Source organism: Phoenix dactylifera, chromosome 7 (genome assembly GCF_051530095.1).
Source record: "Phoenix dactylifera cultivar Ajwa chromosome 7, Ajwa_hap1_PhDact_Kaust_v1.1, whole genome shotgun sequence".
Taxonomy (NCBI): Eukaryota; Viridiplantae; Streptophyta; class Magnoliopsida; order Arecales; family Arecaceae; genus Phoenix; species Phoenix dactylifera.
Genome location: NC_143196.1, coordinates 32,786,752 through 32,807,180, shown reverse-complemented (window position 1 = coordinate 32,807,180; position 20,429 = coordinate 32,786,752). Strand labels below are relative to the sequence as shown.

The following is a 20,429-nucleotide window of genomic DNA, read 5'->3' as shown; positions in this document are numbered from 1 at the left end:
TTTGCTTTTTATTTTATTTTCAAAATTTTAAGAAAAGATCGAGCTGTCTCTTTCTTCTTTTTGATTGAGTCTCAACAAGAAATAATCTTAGAAAATGTGATCCATAGAATCGAGCTCCCTTATCCTTTTGCCAGGGATGGTACAATCCGAGCTAATGCTCGACAGTAAATCTATCTTTTATTAGTATTATTATTTTTTTGAGCTAGGTTATATATCTTCTTTTTTTGAAAGAAGCTTTACAGGAAAAAGAAAAAAAGAAAAGAAAAAACAAAGATGGGCCGAGGTATTTTTGGAAGTAAAGTAACTTTTTGTAAGGTAAGAGAAGTAAAGTAATTTCAAAGACACGTATCTTTTAATTAGTACATTTTTTTTCTAAAGGTTTCCTTGATAACTTCAAAATTTCTGCTTTCACTGCCTCAGGACGAGAGGGGCAGGCGGGGGTGAGTTGGTAAAGATGAAAAGTGAAAAGAAACAAAAAACACATACGCTTTCTTTTGTCTTCTGGCGGGGCGAAGACGAAGTCAAAACTGCGTCAAGGGGTGGTTTGACCTATACCCATACTTGAAGGAGTTGTATGTGATGATTAATGTGGGACTATACTTTAACCATTGCTCTTTTGCTTCTCCCCCCACCCTCTTTTAAGCAGCCTTTATATGTGTTACTGCACTTGTGCCTTTGTTAGTCTTCTCTCCTCTTTTTATATAAAGGCCAGGTCAAATAAAACCTGAGGTAAGCGACTGGAGTCCCATTGCCTTCAATCAAATGCTCAGGAGATGGGGCCAATGCCAAAAGAAACTTAACCCTGGCAGCAGAGCCTTTCGAAATCATGTTGCTTTTTTGGAGGAATGGGGATTGATCTTGCAAATATAGACAATACCTGAATAGAACTGACTTGACTCTTCTATGTCCAACCAAGATTTAGCTTGGAATGCTGGGCCTATCAAAATCAAATTCAAGGTGTCAGATTCTGTGTAGAGAAGCAGAGCTTGCATAGTTCAGCTGGTTGGCACCCCTCCATCAAAGAGTGGTTTAAATCTGAATGGTGGCAACCCTGTTGTTTCTCTTTGAGAAAAAAAAAGAGAGAAAAAAAAAGAAGTCAGTACAGAGACATCCTATTGAGTAAATGAATTGGATTTGAGCAAATTATAAACCCATCATAAATCTTGTCAGTTGAGGACTATGCTACATCAGGACAGACTGGAGCCACATTAACCCATAGGCCATTGTTTTCTCTCTCTCTCTCTCTCTCTTTTTACTTTCTTTATACCTCTTTCCACCCTGTGTCCTCAACTAAAGCAAAGGAAAAAAAAATGGAAATATCACCTTAAATGAGTTTATTGTACCTTGAACTTTGTCATTATTATCAATAGGCCTTGGTTGGTACTGAGGCATGATGACACCACTGATGGGGCCAATGCTTCTTGAGATGGGCATATAGCATCTTCGTACCGTGAGATGATCTGCCCTCACCTTAATTTGGCACTAGCAGATTCCAGTTTTGATTCAAAAGGCAACAACCTTGCCCTATGAAAGCATATTGCTTTAGCAGCAAACTTTACTCCTCTCTATGCGACTCCATTCAGGACCAAGAGTATCAAGAAACATACCTACAGTGGCGAACTTTCTAATCTTTCTACATGCAGTGCAAATCTTCTTTGAAGAGCTTGAGCTAGCTGGTTGGTGGTCACTGGCCACTCACAAAAATAAGAACCAATTGCGTTCGCTTCTCTCTTTGATATATCTTCTACTCATGTATGTGTTTGTATAAATATTTGTGCAATGGTCCTCTTGGTTGCATGAGGAACCGAGGAAGCGAGATGTACTTGCTGTCGTAGGTCTTTGGAAACCAATGGCATCTCTCTAACCCCAATGTCTCCCTTCTACCTTTCCTTACCTCTTGCACTTTCCTATTTGCTTTCCTCTAATCTTTTCATTTGGGGACCCTCCGTGCCTCTCCTGGGAGGCAGAGACACCTGGAGAATGCTAAGCAACAGCGAAGGATGGTGTACGTGTCTCGGTGTCCCTGTGTGAAGAGAGGCACAAGTTAAAATGCTACCGCAACATATGCATTTGTTGAGGCAAAAGGGTAGTATATGGATGATTCCTCATTGTTTTTGCTTACCGTATACTGGCCTTGAGAATCACCAACATTACCTGTTAATTGCTCTCTATTTAAGGGAGAAAGCTTGTTGTATTCCAAGACATGGGATCATACGAATGTAGTTCCACCATGCATAGCTTCTTCACATGAACTACAAGAAATGTGTAGCTTAACAAGGAGAGATTCTCAGATATGAACAATACTTTAATTGCTATAGCCTGGACTATTTCATAAATTCTGCTATATCTAAAAATTAGCATCGAGATATCTCTCTCGATAAGTCTAAGCCACAACTTCTAATTACAAGGCTCTAGCTTCTTGCTTATAACTTAACTAGTGAGCTGATATATTAGGTTGCTGTTAACATGCATTGTGGAAGATGTGGGCCGATTCAAACGGCTTGAGAACCCCACTCAAAAGGCCAGTTGAGGCTGAAGTTCCAACTTGCCAATTCAAATTAAAGTCCTATCTTAATTATCCGAAAGTAAACATGCTTCAGTGCTACATATATAGATCATGCTCCAGCCCATGCTACTTAGGTTCAGCCACACATGCTGCTTACCAAGAAGAAAAATCACACACTACCACCCACTCTAAGACCAGAGCCATGGATTTTTTCCCTTGTTTGATTGCTTCCAATGTACTATTCCTTCAAGATGAATGATTTTGATAACTCAGAACTGACATGGAAGTAAGACTGCATGGAGATAGGCACAAAGTAAATGCATCTAGAAAGAAAAAACCGAATGCATCTCCTCTGTACTTTTCTCCTATACTCCAGTAGGACCCTCAATTACCAGTTGGGAGCTTCGGGCATGTTTAGCTACAAATAATTAAGTTAGGGGGTTTCATCCAAAACAAAAAAAGTCACTGGAATTGAGACTGTAGATTAATAGGATGGTGTAAAGAAAGGGGCACATGCAGAGGGAAATCTGTAGCCAATAGTTGCGAAAGAAATAAAAGGAAGATGGAGAAAGTTCTTGCTAGCTTCCTATCTAAAGCTGGCCCATCTTGCTGGTACTTTTGTCATCTGAAACTCTGTTTGCTTGAAAGCTTTGTGTTTTTCTAAGTTTAGTTCCACATATATACACCTCAATGCATATATGAAGATCACCAACCATTGCTGCTGGTAACTTTATGTAATTTGCAAGATAATTTAAACAGTCTGTCTGTGGTCCAGCTCTAAGCTCAAAATGCTTTATGTAACACTCCTGTTGGCCTCCACATTTTGAGCTTTCTCCACAGAAAGGCGTTGGCTATTTTTTAAGGCCATCAGGAGCTGTCGCATCTTCCTTACCAAAGTAACCAACATAAACTGCAGACTCAATATGAATCATTGCCGAGATTAATTAGATACATATCTATCTTAGTTTTTGCCATTGGTCGCACATACAGAGTTCCAAGTGAAGAGCCAAAAAGGAGAGAAAAAGGAACGAGAAATATATATGTGTGTGTGTGTGTGTGTATTGTGAAAAAGGAAGGAAGAAATATAATCTAGTGGGGTAGATAACAAATTAAATATCGAACTAAACTTAGTTTACTATATTATAATCAGAGTTAGGATTGAGGACACTTGGGATGGATGATTACCGGCGATTTTGTCTTTGTAGTCATGCATGTGTGAAGAATCTTCCTTCCATCATCCCACCATTTCTCTACTCCCCTAAAAAAGGAGAGCGCACACAAAAGGAGCAACTTTTCCTAGAATATTAAATCAAGGTAAATTAGGGTTTGCTTTTTTGAATTTTACTTGTTTAGGGGGACAAATAGCATGCCAAAGCTTAGCCTCCTAGCTAGGATCAGTGCACACAAACTAATGGAAAAATGTATACACTAATTATATATAAAGAACTTGCAAAATAATTAGTAGGTGTGGCACATGATTATCTATGTGAAAGCGAGTCTCATATATCTCAGGGGAAGGGAATATGGCTTAATGTTGGCTTGCAAACAAAGCTAAGGACAATGGTGTACCCTAAACTGAGGAAATTTCCTCTCTTTGGAGGTAAAGAGATTGTAGGTCCTTGAAAGAGCCCCCTACTTATCAGAACCCAAGATTTAAAATCAAGTTATGAAATCTTTTGAAGACCTCAAAAGCATTTTCCTTTCATATCGATAGTTACAAGAGAATCAATTATTTACTAGATTAATATATGTAATCCTAGCAATAAACATTTACCATAGATGTTTGGAGAGTTTGAACGCAAAAATTGTTACGTAAACTTTTTTAGCTATTAGTCTAACATCTTGTTAAATTCTGACGGTACACTTTTTTAGAAAATACATGTCTATCGCCTCCCAAATTCTGTCACATAGTTAATTTAGTTTCTCAGTGCTGTAGAAAGTTTATTCTGAAAATGTACGTTCATCAATATGAAAAATCTTTTTCTAACAAATGACTATGTTCGACACCTCCATTATCTAATTTTTCAAAGTACAAGCTCACAAGCTACAAGAGAAGATATAAACACTTATTTAGTTTTGATTGTTCCTACAACTAATCATGCCTTCATGGTCGACATGCACCGCCGATTTCAACCACTGAGATCGAATTTTTAAGAACAATCGGTGCCGGCTAAAGGTTTCAAATTTGCTTATTATAATTATCTACGGAGCATGAGAGATTTTGCAGAAAGATATCTCCTTTTGGATTTAAGTTAATCGGCAAAAGTGGCATGGAAGTGGAGGAATCATGGCTTGAGCCTCCTCATGGGTCCAACCCACCCACCTTTTGAGTACACCAGCTACCACACACATTCCGGTTACGATCACCCCCGGTGATGGTGAGCCAACGGAATGCATCAATTCAACCCCATGTCATCAGTCAGCTAAAAGATGTGAGATTTAATGTACAAAACTTGACTTATACTCCATTGATTCAACTGGCCGACTTATTATATATATTATAGTGGCTCCGGCAATGGACATGGTTGACAAGGGTATATAAGTTGGCGAACGACCAGGAGATATTGGATACTACCTCCTTTGGAAGGTTACATCATCCATAAAGTAAACGTTCTTGTTCAATAATTAAACAGGGGATATGAGGGAGTACGTTAATCACTAGGCTTACGTATGGGTCTTTGCAAGGGCCGCTTTAGACTCAGTCCCTTGGAAGGACGAGCAACTTACACGTGTAAAGGGTTGGAAGAGTCCGTGAATACATACACATACGAGTATAAATGCTTCACACTTGAACATCAGCCATATGCCTGCCTCAGGACGCACGGCAAGCTTGCTACAGATATATATATATATATATATATATATATATATATTTTGGAGCGAAAACCATCATGTAGATGCCACCTTTCAGTTGGGACAAAGAACTTATCAGAGGTGTGACAAGCAATTAATTCAATACTTGTTTGTTGGCTTACGAATTGGAAAGCGAGTTAAAGATTTAAATTGTGATGCATGTACCCTGTGCTTTGTAGAATAGTAATGGAATTTGAAAGAGAGAGTGAGATTAAAGAGAAGAGTAATATATACGAATATATGTATAAATGCAATGCGACACCACAGTGCAAGCGGCAGTAGTTCTGGAGATGGAAAAGAGAGTGAGAGAAAGAAAACAGTGCACCATGTGTAAATGTTCCATATTGTTGCATAGTACTAACCACGTAGCTGATGTTTGTATGTGGGAGTGTGTGTGTGACACTGAGACAGAGAGGAGGGCAACATTAATGCATGCAAAGTTACTGATGGGAGGAGTGATGATATTATGAGGGCTTTTGTTTCTCGGTGGGGATGTTCTTTCTCTAGCTAGCGCTACCCCAACCCCCGTTCTGTGGTGGGCTCAAGTTTCAAGTAATGTGATTGGGTCAGATCTCTCACCCTTTCTTGCAAGATTGGAGACGTTTTATTTATTAATAGAATTACAGGTTCATACATCCTTACAAAAGAGCACCCCCTCAACCCATCCTCCATCCATGAACACCCCAAGAAAGCTGTTAGACTTAAAGCTGTTAGAAAGCTGCCTTCCATTGAGTATGAGGCAGACTCACCTCCTCCTCCTCAAAAAAAAAAAAAACAATAGTCCAATACAGTACAAGAGACAGTGAGACCTTTTCTTCTTCCTCCTCTAGCTCTATCTCCCCTATTTATCCAACCCCATCTCTTTCCAATCTCTTGACCTCCTGAACCATCTCCCTTACCCCATAACCCTCTCAAACCCTTCTATCTCGCACATATATAGCCTTTGTATCCTATGCTAAGAATATAAGCACCAAATTATAGCTTCAGAGATTAGCCACCACCAAATGTTGGGCTTCCCATCGCCGGCAGCCCCTGCCCTCCCCGGCAACAGTAACATCTGCTCCTCCTCCTCTTGCTTGGAGAATACCACCAACAGCAAGAGGAAGAGAAGGCCTGCAGGAACTCCAGGTACTACTGCTCCACATATCATCACATAACGAGAAAAAAAAAAAAAAGGCTTCATACGGCCAGTGACAACAGATGGAATCGCTTTGAATTGCTTGTTTGGGTGTGTTAACGATATCGATTCCAACGGCTAATTTCATTTTTGGCCAGACCCCGACGCGGAGGTGGTATCGCTGTCGCCGAGGACGCTGCTGGAGTCGGACCGGTACGTGTGCGAGATCTGCAACCAGGGGTTCCAGAGAGAGCAGAACCTGCAGATGCACCGGCGGCGCCACAAGGTGCCGTGGAAGCTGCTGAAGAGAGACGCGGCGGAGGTGCGGAAGCGGGTGTTCGTGTGCCCGGAGCCGAGCTGCCTGCACCACGACCCGTGCCACGCCCTGGGAGACCTCGTCGGCATCAAGAAGCACTTCCGGCGCAAGCACAGCAACCACAAGCAGTGGGTCTGCGCCCGCTGCTCCAAGGCCTACGCCGTCCAGTCCGACTACAAGGCCCACCTCAAGACCTGCGGCACCCGCGGCCACTCCTGCGACTGCGGCCGCGTCTTCTCCCGGTGAGTGCATCAGGTCTAGCTTCTCTGAGGTTTACTGGTTTAATTTCCTCCATAAAATTACAAAGATTTCGATTAACTTTTTTCCTCCCTTTTTTTCTCCCATGCTTTTTATGTACAAATTTGATTTCCAGACAAATCTTTGGAGCTAATTAAATAAGCAATATCCAAATCCCAAGAAGGATTTTGTGATTTCGCTTGCTAATTGTTGGTTGTGACCTGACATACTCAAGCTTGCTTTCATTTCTCTCTTTTGGTTTTCTTTTTTTCTCGGCGGTTAATTTGAAAGCACCAATGTAGATAAAATAAATACACAATTCCCAACACATACTAATTCCGTTGGTTTCATTATTTGCCAGTGTAAGCTCTCGCAAGCTTTTGCTGATTGCTGTTAATTCTATATATATATATATATATATATATATAGAAAATTATATTGGGTTGGGGGATGAGGGGGGTGGGGGGTAAGGTTGTAGGTTCTCTTTATTGTTTACTTCTTGATGATTGTTCAGAGCTAAATATGAAAACGCAAAACCAAAGATTCGAGTTCGTTGAGGTGGTTTGCTAATTGCTAATAGTTATGATGAGTTGGAAATTAAAAAACTAGAACTTGGCAAAACCTCTCTACCTTGTGACTTGTGAGGTCTTTGATCAGGGCTGCAGGGCATCAATGTAGATCTTGAACCGATACAATAGGAGTGCTTATTTGTTGCTTTCTTCCTTGTTTTCAAGTCCGGAATCCAATTGAGTGCCTTTGCTCGGAAAAGAATTCCATTGAGCGCCTGTTTTTCACAGGTCAGGTCAAATTTTTAAAACCCTCCCTCCATGATCACCACCTTTTCTCCCCTTCTTTAGCCCTTCCTTCTTTTCTCAAAGACCTGCAGAGACCTTAATAGTATGTGATCATTAGCATCAAGCCAGAAACAGCTGGAGAAACTTGAACTCTGTTGTAATATTTTCACTATTTTGATCACTGCATGCAGGGTGGAGAGCTTCATAGAGCACCAAGATGCCTGCAATGCCGGCCGAGCTCGCGCCGACCAACAACAAACCCCAGCTCCCGCCTGCCTTTCCCGGACCGCGTCAAGCCCGAGCGCTTCCAGCGACACCAATTTCAGCAGTGGGGCGCCCACATGGCCCAGCCTGCGGACGCCGGCTTCCACCACCACCACCAATTTCCAACCTCCTCCACCATCCGATCACCGCCACCTCCACAACCTCGAGCTTCAACTCCTCCCCGCATCCAATGCCCACCCAACCACCACGACGACCGCCGCCATCTCCTCCACCCTCTCCCCCTACTCCGACGAGGCCCATGCCACCAAATTACGGCTGTCGATCGGACCTGCATCAAGGATCGGCGACGAGGCTCAGGAGCAGCTCAGGCTTGCAATGACCGAGAAGGCATCGGCCGATGAGGCAAGGCTGCAAGCCAAGAGGCAGGTGGAGTTGGCCGAGCAGGAATTCGCCAATGCTAAGAGGATTCGGCAGCAAGCATTGGCCGAGCTCGAGAATGCTTGCGTCGTGAGGGACCATGCCATGAAGCGAATCAACTCGATGCTTGTTCACATTACCTGCCATGCTTGCAGGCAGCATTTCCGGGCCAAATCCATTGTGCCCACCGACGAGAACTCACTCGCGGCGGTGAGCTTCGTGTCATCGGTTGTAACCGAGGGCGACGGGGATGGCAACGATAACCAGCGCCACGCCGTGAAGATCTTAGACACATAGCTCCCAATCCTCAATCTAGATTTCTTTTTATCCTTTTCTTGTTGTTTTCCATACTGAGAGCGACGTAATTAATTACCTTTTATGATGTTTCAAATGTTCAAAAGTTAAACATGAGAAGGGGAGGGGAGTCTTTAAGTAACGAGCAACCTTGCGCCTGTTTTGTTCCAATTTTTTTGTTAATTATTCGAAGAATATCTGAAGAAAGGGAGGAGGTGATGATAGTGATGATAATGTGTTTGATCTTTTCTTTGTTGGATATTGTGATGGGCCGTTCGGTTTTTAAGAAAAAAAATATTTAAAAGACGTCACATGCAAACCTCTCTCTTTCTGTCAAAAATTTTCCCCATGTTTGTGCATATCGAAATCGGCTTTTGTGTGCAAGTCTCCTAGTAGATGAGGCCATTCACGTCGTTATGAAATGATGATTATTTTTTACAGGGGAAGGACATTAAAATAATAAGGTTTACAGTTGGCTTATGTTCTCCATCCTCTTTATTAGAAGTCACCATCTTCCTACGTTCCGAAGTGTAGGATTTTCTCCTGGAGGCGCTCTCCCTTTTGAATGCTTCTCAATAGGACGGATGGGAGTGCAGGGATTCAGAGAACAGTGATATGAGCACTAAACCAAAAAAAATTGTGTTGCTACCCTAGTACAGTGATGGCATGATGGCACCAATGGTCCACACACAGACAGAGGGAGAAGAGGGGGGGGGGGGGGGGGGGGGGGGTCAGAGCTCCTGTAGCTGTAGCTATAGAACTTTTCATTGCTGTAACTCCTTTCTCATCTATAAGGTAGGATGGATCTCCATCCATATGCAAGTGTATGAAATGCTCACAGATAACATGGACACTGCATCAAATGCCATGGTTTTCAGTGCTAACTTACATAAAAGACAAAGACATCTCTTTCCCACTCTCTCTCTCTGTTCCTGATGGACACTGATATGTATAAATCTGAGACATGAGCAGACAATGGTAAGGGTTGGGGGCAGTTTATTTGCCATACATAAACATGGGCGTCACCAGAGATTAAGCTGGGTTCTTTTTTCGTTTTTCGTTTTTGTTTTGGCTCTCTTTTTCCTCGGCTAGTGTGTTGTTGTCTTTTGGACGGCCTCCTGTTCTTTTTTTCACTGTAGTAAATGGGCTGCCTGTCTTTCTCTCGTGGAATGGCGTGAGTGCGTTTGGTTCAGAGGAACAGGACAAGTTTATGGCCACTTGGGTAGTGAACACAATAATTACTACAGAGTTGTTAGCTTGCACCTTGGAGTCTTTTGGCCATCATCATCAGGAACTCCTTGGAGTCTTTTGGTGGCCATTTTGCCATGGATTGAAACATGAAATTTGATGTAGAAGGGGTTACGGATAACTGTTAGAAACAACTGGGTAGTAGTAGGTAGTACTATCACAGTGGATACGGCTCTAGAACTCTCAGACCATTTTTAATTCGTGAATTAACATGGAAGAAATCTGAACAAGTACTGTAGAGTAGAAATCTTCTCGTTATTTTTAGTTTCTGAATAAGATCGAACAATACCAAAGATGAAATTTCAAAACGGAGGTTGAACAATACCAACGATGAAATTTCAAAACTGCTTTTGTACTTTTATCTACTTAATGAAAGTGATGATTTTTTTGCCTTTCCTTTTTGTTAAATAAGTGCTATTCGTTCCTCCTAACTAAGATTAAGGTCATAAAATAATTCGACCAAAAATGACCAAATAAATTTCAAGAGACTGACCAGCCGGCCTCAATTATACTGCTTCAGGTGAGTTATTGGGCTAAGCCTAGTCAAAATCGTGCGTTTGTTCTTCCCCCATCTATATTACCAACATCTATAGCTTCAAAGCAAATGCTTCTACTACAAGAAAAAATGGCAGTTGGCGACCTTTACCTGCCGACACTACCAGAAAGCGCGAGCAAAGTTCAAAGTGTACAAAAAAAAAATCATGATGCTTTTTGAAAATTCATTTTTGGGCCATGTTGACTTTTGGTTTGATGCATTCGGGGCATTTATCCCTTAGGGTTCGTTTGGTTCGCGGAAAAAGAAGGGGAGAAAGTATGGTCAACAAAAAAGTAATAAGATGCCTCTTGTTTGGTTGGAGTTTTCAAAGAAGAGAGATGGAAAAGTTGTATTTCAATGGAAATATGATTCCCATATTTCATGGAAAAGGAAACATGGGAAAATTACTTTCTCATGAAGTGGGAATTACTCCATTTTTATTTTTTTCCCCAAAAAGACCTTTCAGCATTATAGAAGCATTAAAGATGTATTAAAGATCTAATTTTTATTAAGGGTATTATAGGAATTATATATAACTTTTTCAGGAAAGTGGATAGTCAACCAAACATAAGCACTTTGGAAATCTATCACTTTTTCATGGTCAACCAAACATGCCAAAAATACTTTCCTAGGCATTCTCTTCCTAGGAATCTACTTCCCGAGAATCATATTCCTAGGAGAGAAAATGCTTTAGGCGAATCAAACGAGCCCTTAGTTGTACTCAAGCCACACATTGTTATACTACAATTACTTTGATCCTTTTTCTTATATTAAAAAGGGGTGGAGGAGAGTTCTTTTTCTTTTTTCTTTGTGGGTCCACCAGATTTGCTAAGATAACAAATGTTAAAATGGTGTAGGGTTGACTCAAACCCAATTTACTATAACAAAATCAGCAATTGACCAACTGAACCAATTGCCACCCATCTTCAACTTATAAATTTTCCAGGTGAAGTCTTTACGTCAATAATTGGTTATCAAGGCCAGCTCCCTAAGTATAAGGCCGACGGGCATAAGGCAATGGCAATTAAGCAAGAATAATATCTCATAGCGGTAGTAATTGTATTGCGAAAAACTAAAAAGCTGCATCACTATAGATTGAGAAATTGATCCGGATACTCCTTCGCCGAGGTTACTTTTTTTTTCTAGAAAAAAAAGGGAGCTAAAAGCTTACATTAAAAGGCAAATAAGTACACTTCAGTTCAAACTGTCTTACAATCCCACAACCTATGGACCAGAGCCAGCATATAGGTTGAACTAGAAGTACAAAACAGCTACAACTTTACATATATAGTTAACACAGATGGAGAACCAGAGAGAGCATAGACACTTAAGTATGAAATATATGTAATAAGCACCCCATCATAATAAGTCACTGAGGTTTATTATGGATTAGATAAGAAATGATTTCCTCGCGAGAGCATGCATCGAAATGATAATCGTAGCTTCCATGCATATTGTAGCAATGAGAAGGAAGCCTGTAGAGAGATATACTAGGTCAAGGGACTTATCAATATCTTTTACATGTGGATCATCTTGCACACTATCATTTCTGGCTGATTTATCTATATAGCTCTTAAGATCCGACTTTGATCCCGAATCCAGCTCCGACCCCGTTGCAAATAGTAATGTCAACACCTGCTCATCCATTGCAGCAGCACTATGGGGGAAAAATCATGGTCATTTAGGTTTTTTTCTGTATATGTAATTATTTCATCCAAAATCCTGATCCTAGGATGCATTTTAATATAGCCTTTCACATTAAGACGGGTCCATAAAGCTTAACCCGTTCGTAGTTAAAATATTATCTAATTTTAGCCCGGCCTGTCATGGGAAGTACAGCCTGGGTCCTCCACGGCCCATCTCTTCCTTTCTGGGCCTATTCGCCAGTCTTCAATCATAAAATTGGCTCGGCAGAAGTCGTATCTCATGACTTGTTTCCAACAAAAAAATGATCTTATTTAAGAAAACAATGCAACAGAGAGATATTTCTATTATTTCTCTCAAGTAATGGCCCGTCTTATTGCTGTCATTTAAATTTGCATTAAACTCTTTCCAGGGACATGGCGCGCTTGGCTCATTAACCAAAAACTGCTGCACGAATTGCATGGTATGGATAGCAAGAGTACCATGGTGGGCTAGGCTGCTGCCAGGAAAACTGTATAGATCTGTTGTCTCTTCATGTATGGCCTAGTTTTATCGTACCTCGACCTCCATGTCTTTGTAAATTGCGAGGGTCTATAGAGAGATGCATTTAGTCTCATATCGGTTATGTACCGTATAGATTTTTAGAACTTACGCAACGATAAAAAACCTAAATAATATTTTCCAATTAGCTTTCTGAGTGAAATCTCAGAATTTTACAAATAGTTTCAAAGTTCCATACAGTCTATGCACTAGGTAGATCTTGGGTACTTAAGCTAAGACATTCCGTATAGGTTTTTAATGATTTTGCCTCTTTATTTGACAACCATTCAATCTTGTAAAGGTAGATTCTCATAGTTAAAATCCAATGTCAGAGGTCTTAAATTTTCTGGTAGAGGGCACGGATAAAAACTTGTAGTAATCATGGTAGAACTATTAATAATTAATGCAAGTCTGGAAGAAAATTTATCAAAAATATGTAAAGGTTGAATGATCGAAGGTAGGTTTTGACCAAATCAGCGAAGATGACTAACTGCGAAATCTGAGTGAGATTATTTCCCTTGCTGATGCTCAGAGCTGCAAACGGAATTTGCAGAAGTGTGCATGCATGCGCATCCAACCGCAGCCTAAGAAAGAAGATATGTGGAGTTCAGGCATATTGAGAAAAATTATAAAAAGAAGAAAACATAAGACCAAGCTAGAGTGTTATCATGTCTGAGAAGCTGTTCATCCATGGAGCTCAATAAAAACGGATCACCTAAAGCTAATCTTTTACTTCTCAACAATACGTAAGTAAAAGGCAATCGGGAACGTTACCTATAAGCATAAAAATTTTTGAAGGTAGATGTAGTCTTGCTGCCATCTTCGTGGGACAAGATCACCTTGTCAGTGGCAAGGACCATGAGGGAAGCAAAGAGCAAATGAACACAAAGAGCCTGTTGGTTAGCACTGTAATCGCTACAGCCATCTTCGAGGACGCCATTTTAGATAACTTGAGTACGATCGATCTCCATCTCGCTGTTGCTTTTATACTACGCCCATATAGGTGGATTGCTCAGAAAACTAATGACAGGCTGGTTATGAAAGTATTTTTAGTTTCTCAGGGCATCCAGCGGCGCATTCTCCAAAGTCCTATGAGCATGGGTCTTAACGTTATTTGATAATGTTTTTCTGCACGGTTACTTTGTTTTGGGCGTTTAGGTGGAATTTGGCATATCTTAACCGAAGTCTTTAGATTAACTTGTCATGCATTTCTATGGTTTGGAGAGGCATACTTAGTCTTATAGTTTAGGTGCTTTATCTGTCTTTGGCTTCATCGCTTGTGGTTTCATCTGATTCAAACACCAACTTAGTTCATCCGGCACTTCTCTCTCTCTCTCTCACGCTCTCTCTCTCTCTCTCTCTCTCGTTATATAAATAATAATAACAATAAAGAACAATAAAAAAGGAAAAAAAATAGTTGAAAACAAATAGATTTAGATGTTGGTGCAAGAGCTAGTAAAAAGGATTGGTAAAAGGAAGAGGTGAAGCTCCAGAAAGAGCCCGAGGTGCCGCGGTTTGTGGCTAAAATTTTCGGAGTGAATCAAAATTCAGATGAAAAGGAAATGGTAGACCTTATGCGTGCATGCGTTCCCCTTGAAAGATGCCAGTATTCCTGCAACTCCATAATTGCCTTACTCCACTGTCCTTTTGCGAAGGAGATGTTTTCGAACACTTCAAAAGGCGCAGCTTTAAAATCAAGGAACACCTGGCATGCTACTTTCTTTAGGGACAACATGGAGGGGAAAAAGAATTAAAGATACGTTAAAATATATAGATGAAATGTTCTAGTGTCAGCAGTTCGCTGGAGCCCTTGGAAGGAACGCAATCGCATGGGTGTTTGTGAGGAAATATTCTTCTTTCGATCTCGATGCTAAAGATGCATTGGACCTCTTCAAACATTGGTCAATTTTAAGCTACTCCAAGGCAAAGAGAAGCTTTGGGAGGACTTACAGAGTGCTGAAGGTGCGGAACCTTCTTTAGAACACCTGTCCTCTGTTTTGCTCTGCTTTCCTTTCTTGGTTTCCTCCCTTCTTCATCCTGACTATTGCTTTCTTTTTTGTTTCTTTTTTTTTCTTGTCTTCTTTTCTCCCCCCATAATTTTATTTGTATTCCTTGTTTTCTGAAGTTTAATAAATGAGCGGGATCATCCTCTCCTTCTATAAAATAATAATAAAAAAAGTCCAATGAGACTTTTTTTCTTTTTTTTTTTGGTCAAAACAGCATTTCATTTTCAATAAATCAAGATTGAGTACATCCTGCCAAGTCAAGAGAAAGTAAGGAATGCAACAAATGGGGAATGCCTGCTAAACTAGTCCAGATGACGTCCTCAGAATTACGAGCCACATATGAGGCTACCCAGTCTGCAGCTCTGTTCACCTCACGATACACATGACCAATCTGGACAGCTAACATCTCCTGAACCAGTCTGCGAGTATCCCGAATCAAAGGGTAGCTGTCACCGTATCTATCCACTCCCCGTATCCAGTCAATCACCATGGCAGAGTCTCTCTCAATGCACAATCTGTCGACCCCCAACATACATCTCGCATACCGGATGCCCTCACAGGCAGCTCGTAGCTCTGCCCCAATAACTGTCAATCCTGGTGTGCTCCAACCTCCAGCTGCAATCAATCTACCATGCTGGTCCCTAATAACAAAGTCCACTCCTCCAGAAGCTCTATGCATAGCCATACTACCATCAAAATTCATCTTAAGATAACCAGGAGGTGAGGGTACCCAAGAGAGAGAAGTATACCTAGGCGCTGCAACAGCAGAAGAGGTACCCTAGATATCCATAGCTAACACAGATGAAGCCGATGGAGTCACTGAAAAGACCTCCGCCGCCTGTGTCATGGCTTTGTCCATCACAAACCTTGGGGCCGACCCTCTCCCCTCAAATAGGCGTCCATTCCTATCCAACCATATATGATAAGCCATATAGGCAACCACAAGAACTGTAACAAGTCCTCCACTGACTCCCACCTCGAAGGTAAAGGCACAGATAAACAACTCCAAATCTGTACAGCCTTAGGGCATAGAAGTAAGACATGAAATATGGTCTCCTCGAAATCCGGGCATACCTTATAGAACTGTGTCATCCTCAACCCATGCCTAACCAGCACACTCCTGGTTGGAAGGCAGCCCCAAGCTACCTTCCAAAGGAAGAGTGCTACACGAGGATGCAATCTCAACCTCCATATCCAACCCACATCAATCTGCCTATCTGGCATCCTGCTAATCCAAGCATGAAGATCCCTGGCACGAACTCCCGATCTGCCCGTCGGCTCCCAAATCAATCTGTCCAGCTGTGCTGTGCGGATACCTTAGACGGCCATGCAGATATATTTCACATGGTCTCCTGCAGACAACTGCATAAAATTTTTGTAGAAATGTAACTTTTTTTTTTTGATATAATAGCTGCTTATGCTACTCTGGCGTAAGTGCAGTCAATAGAATCAAAAGCAAGCAAACGACAAAGCATCGAAGTGGAACTCTCCGGAGTGCTGGGCCGCATAGGCGGTGATCTAGTCGGCAATCCTATTTGCTTTTCGGTACGCATGCATGGCCAAAAGATGCTGCAGTTCCTTACCATCTAGTGGAGATCGCGAAGCAGGTTTAGTCCCCCACCATCTTCTCGTTCTCCCACGTAGAAACTAGCAAAGCAGTCTGTACATTCGTCTACGGCGGGGTCGGGCGCATAGATCATCGATGCGGAATTAAATCCGCATAGAACCGTATATGCGGCGTCCGTAAAATCGTTATGCGCTGTTTCTTTTCCGCGGCGTTCTTCCTCCTCTTTCCTGCTCTCCTCCCCTACTCCTCTGCCTTCCCGACTCCCTCTGTTTCCCACTCGCTGCCTCGCCGGCGGCGGACGCCCCTACGGTCTTTCCAAGCTCGAGTCCAACGTCGAGCGCTCGCTCCATCGCCGTCCTCGACCGTGTCCAACGACTGATTGGATATAGGGGAAGGAAGCGAATGGGCGGAGCTATGAGAACTTGATGAGACAGATCCAGAAGCCTCCCTGGTGCTTGATTGAATGGTTAAAAGAAAGAAGGAAAGAAAGAGAGGAAGGGTTTTCTTGCTTTTTGAACTAAGGTCAGTCTTACAAATCCCTGCTTTTGCTTGCAACGTGAATCTTAAATGATGGGTCTTGAAGAGATTTCCTGAATCAGTATAGTCGCATAGAGATAGCCTTATCTTATCACCTGGTGGCAAATATTAAGCATCTATTTCTCTTTCAACACCCTCCGCATCCATAATCTTTCTGGGCTTCTTTAAAACCTCCTACCCTAAGTTGGACCTCTTTTGGAAATATTTGCCCAATAACGCAGAAAAGAACGCATGTCCTATCAAATCAAAAATATTGTTCCGCAATGGATGATTTTTTTTTTTTTGCTAAAGTGGATAATTAATATAGTACGGATACATCCAATAAGATCAAAAAATAACAAGTTACGGAGCGCTCTAGGTAACCCCCTCTTTCCAACCCACAGAATATCTCCAGAGTGACTGGCCATATATAAGGCCGCCTGGTCCATAGCCTTGTTAGTCTCTCTGAATATGTGCTTGGTTCGGAAAGCCACACTACCATTGATCATTAGAATGTTTCTTTTTAGCTAAAATCTTGCAGATAGCTTTTGGAAACTTGCAGAGAATGGCTTGTTTATGTTAAATTGAAAAATTGGCTCAACCAGAGTGCTGTATCGTGACTTGTTTGTGTCCTTCAACATATGTTGATTTTTCTTTTCATTTCTTCCGATATCCTCTTCTACCCATGAAGGTTCTTATCTGTTTTGATTTATATTCTGAAAACATTAAGGTTGCACGTCTTTGTTGTTTTGTTTATGTGTTTCTTGTCTCCTATAACTTAGTGAAATACCATATGGAGATTGATATTGAACGTAGTATTTGCATAAGCTTCTGCTATTCCTTATTTTTATTTTCATCGTGTTTTAGAAAGCAACAAATCTTTGCTTCCAAAAACTCTGGAGGTATTTTGCATGCAATTTTAGAGAATGAAAGGGTTTCAATATCATACATGTTGTTCAGCTTAGTTCAATTTTTTTTCTGATGTTTTTTAAAACAAAATATGAAAATAAATGCAGTACCAAATGGGTCCTCAGCTGATAACTCATAGTTTGTGGTTAGAGCTCTCAGTATGAAGGTGTTGCTGGAATTTGGACCCGGGGGCGGCCGCGAACCGAGGAAGAGGAGGAGCTCCGGCGAACACTGGCGGGCGGCGATCCGTCGGCGGGCGGCGTCCTCCGTGGGGGGAACCTGCAAAAAGCCGGTGGCCGGGCTTTCCGGCGCCGGCCCTCCGATGCCTAAGTCAGAGGGGGGCTTAATTTTGGAGAAGAGAGAGGGACTGTATTTCCAAGTCCGAAGCCTCCCTTGGGAGGAAGAAGCCTCCAGCCCCCCTTTTTAGAGGGAGAAGCTCCCCTTTTATAGGGAGAGTGGCAGGGTTACCTGTGATGTGACTGGGCGAATTAATGGGTTACCGTCACGATTGGACGTGGGCGTGGAAGTAATGAGTTGCCGTGGATGGCCCGTTCCCATCATGGGAGATGGCGTGCAGCCAGAGTTTGCTTGAGGCGCGCAGTGCAGTACATTGAGGCGTTGACAGTCGTAGCAGAGTATGGTTCCTAATTAATATGTCGTGGCGTGGCCGGCAAGTAAAACATGGTGCGGTAAGGCTGCTGCAGGGCATGGCCGCAACATATAGACGACAAGGTCGGCCTTCTGAGGTCAGCTCAGCCTTTTGGTCTCGACTTGCTGTGCTCGGCCTTCTGTGCTCGGCCTGCTGTGCTCGGCCTTCTGAGCTCGGCAGCCTTCTGTGCTCGGCAGCCTTATGGTTCGGCCTTCTGTGCTCGGTAACATGGATGAGCTCGGCAGCCTTCTGAGCTCGGCTTGCGTGAGCTCGGCAGCCTTCTGAGCTCGGCTTGCATGAGCTCGGCCTGCATGATGAGCTCAGGCTTGTTGTCAGATTTGGGTGCTTTAATTGTACATGTGGGGTGGTCTATTTTTCCCCCAACACTACCCCCGACTTCCGAGTTCGAGCAGCTTTTTGGCTCGGGCGAAGGAAGTAGTCTAGTCGTCGATCATCCTGTAACATAGCCAAATATGTATAGAGATGTACGTGCCAAGTAGGGTGTACCTCTCATGCAGTTGGAGTTAAGTGCTCCAGGTTGACTCAGCGGCCTTCTTTGTGGCCTTGTCTGTTGGCGATCAAGCCGAAATCGAGTCGAGCTCGATAGTCGATGGAGATCGAGCCGAGCTCGATTAGTCGATGGAGATCGAGCCGAGCTCGATTGCCGATGGAGATCGAGCCGAGCTCGATAGCCGATGGAGATCGAGCCGAGCTCGATAGCCGATGGAGATCGAGCCGAGCTCGATAGCCGATGGAGATCGAGCCGAGCTCGATTAGTCGATGGAGATCCTGAAAATAGATAAAATATTGAAATTATTTGAAGCCAAAGTGGCGTCCTGTACCTTTTGGAGATATTTTGATGGCTCCTGAGCTCCAAAGTCCCTCAGGACTTGGCTCAGCACCGGCCTTCTTTGGCTCGATTTTCTGGGAGGTGTTCTGCGCTCGGGCTTCTGAGCTCGCGCTTATGAGCTCAGCAGCCTTCTGGTCTCGGCCTTCTGAGCTCGGCCTGCATGAGCTCGGCCTGGATGAGACTGCTGCAGGTCGTGGCTGCAGCATGTGGATGACGAGCTCGGCCTTCTGAGCTCGGCTCGGCCTGCATGAGCTTGGCCTGGATGAGCTCGGCTTGCATGATGAGCTCGGCTCAGTCTTCTGAGCTCGGCTTGGCTCTCTGTGCACGGCCAGGGCTTCGGTGATGGCGACGCTCTGAAGGAGAGCAACGTCACGAGCGCCGTCGTAAGGACTTACACCCATGAGGAGGGAGTACATAACTCTCCTTCTCCAGACCTCAGCTTTTATTTCTCTTTTCCTCCAACTCGTTGATGTGAGACTTGGGCTACTACTTCTCACTAGCTGCCCCCACGTACGTCGTTGTAGCGGGAGCCATGCCTGATTCGAGATGGCTCGGGAGAAAGTTTCTTCCTCTGCTTAACATGAACCCGTGGAGGCGGCACAGGAGGAGCCTCCACTTGTTGCAGGCTTTGGGCTGCAATGGCTAGCGCTTGGACTTGCTACACTAGCGCGTCGAAGTGCTCGGTTTGGACTTGTGGAGCTTGATCTGCCGGAGGTCTTGGTGGTGGATTCTGGACTGAGCGCCCGGGGCTTGGAGCATGATGCCGGGAGGTATCAGAGACTCCTCTGCTCCTTAGTTTCATGGCCACAACTCGGGCCCTTCCTCTAGCGCCAACTGTTGCTGGAATTTGGACCCGGGCACCAGCCCGCACACCAGCCGAGCAGGGAAAGCATCCGCGTCCCTTCCAAAGGTATTGTCCGCTTTGGGGATCGGGGATCGTCGACCGCTCCCGGGGGTCCGCGCTGTTCCGGCGGCGCCCCGGGTGGAACCACCCTTCCCACCCCTCACGGTTTTATCCCACAAAAGGGCCCTCTGGAGGAAAGGTTTACACCTCCTCATTATAAGGCACAGACCTTTCCATTGATTAGAGCATGATGCCGGGAGGTATCAGAGACTCCTCTGCTCCTTAGTTTCATGGCCACAACTCGGGCCCTTCCTCTAGTGCCAACTGTTGCTGGAATTTGGACCCGGGGGCGGCCGCGAACC

The 20,429-nt window shown here is 43.3% G+C and overlaps 1 protein-coding gene across 1 annotated transcript; it reads left to right on the top strand.

The window, feature by feature from the left end:
• The first annotated feature begins 5,847 nt into the window (after nucleotides 1-5,847).
• LOC103713128 (protein indeterminate-domain 14-like) lies at nucleotides 5,848-9,078 on the top strand. The gene is made up of 3 exons (XM_008799948.5): nucleotides 5,848-6,487; nucleotides 6,635-7,034; nucleotides 8,015-9,078. The coding sequence occupies exons 1-3, from the start codon at nucleotides 6,364-6,366 to the stop codon at nucleotides 8,760-8,762; spliced, it is 1,272 nt and encodes a 423-aa protein (XP_008798170.1). The 5' UTR covers nucleotides 5,848-6,363; the 3' UTR covers nucleotides 8,763-9,078.
• The last annotated feature ends 11,351 nt before the right edge of the window (nucleotides 9,079-20,429 follow it).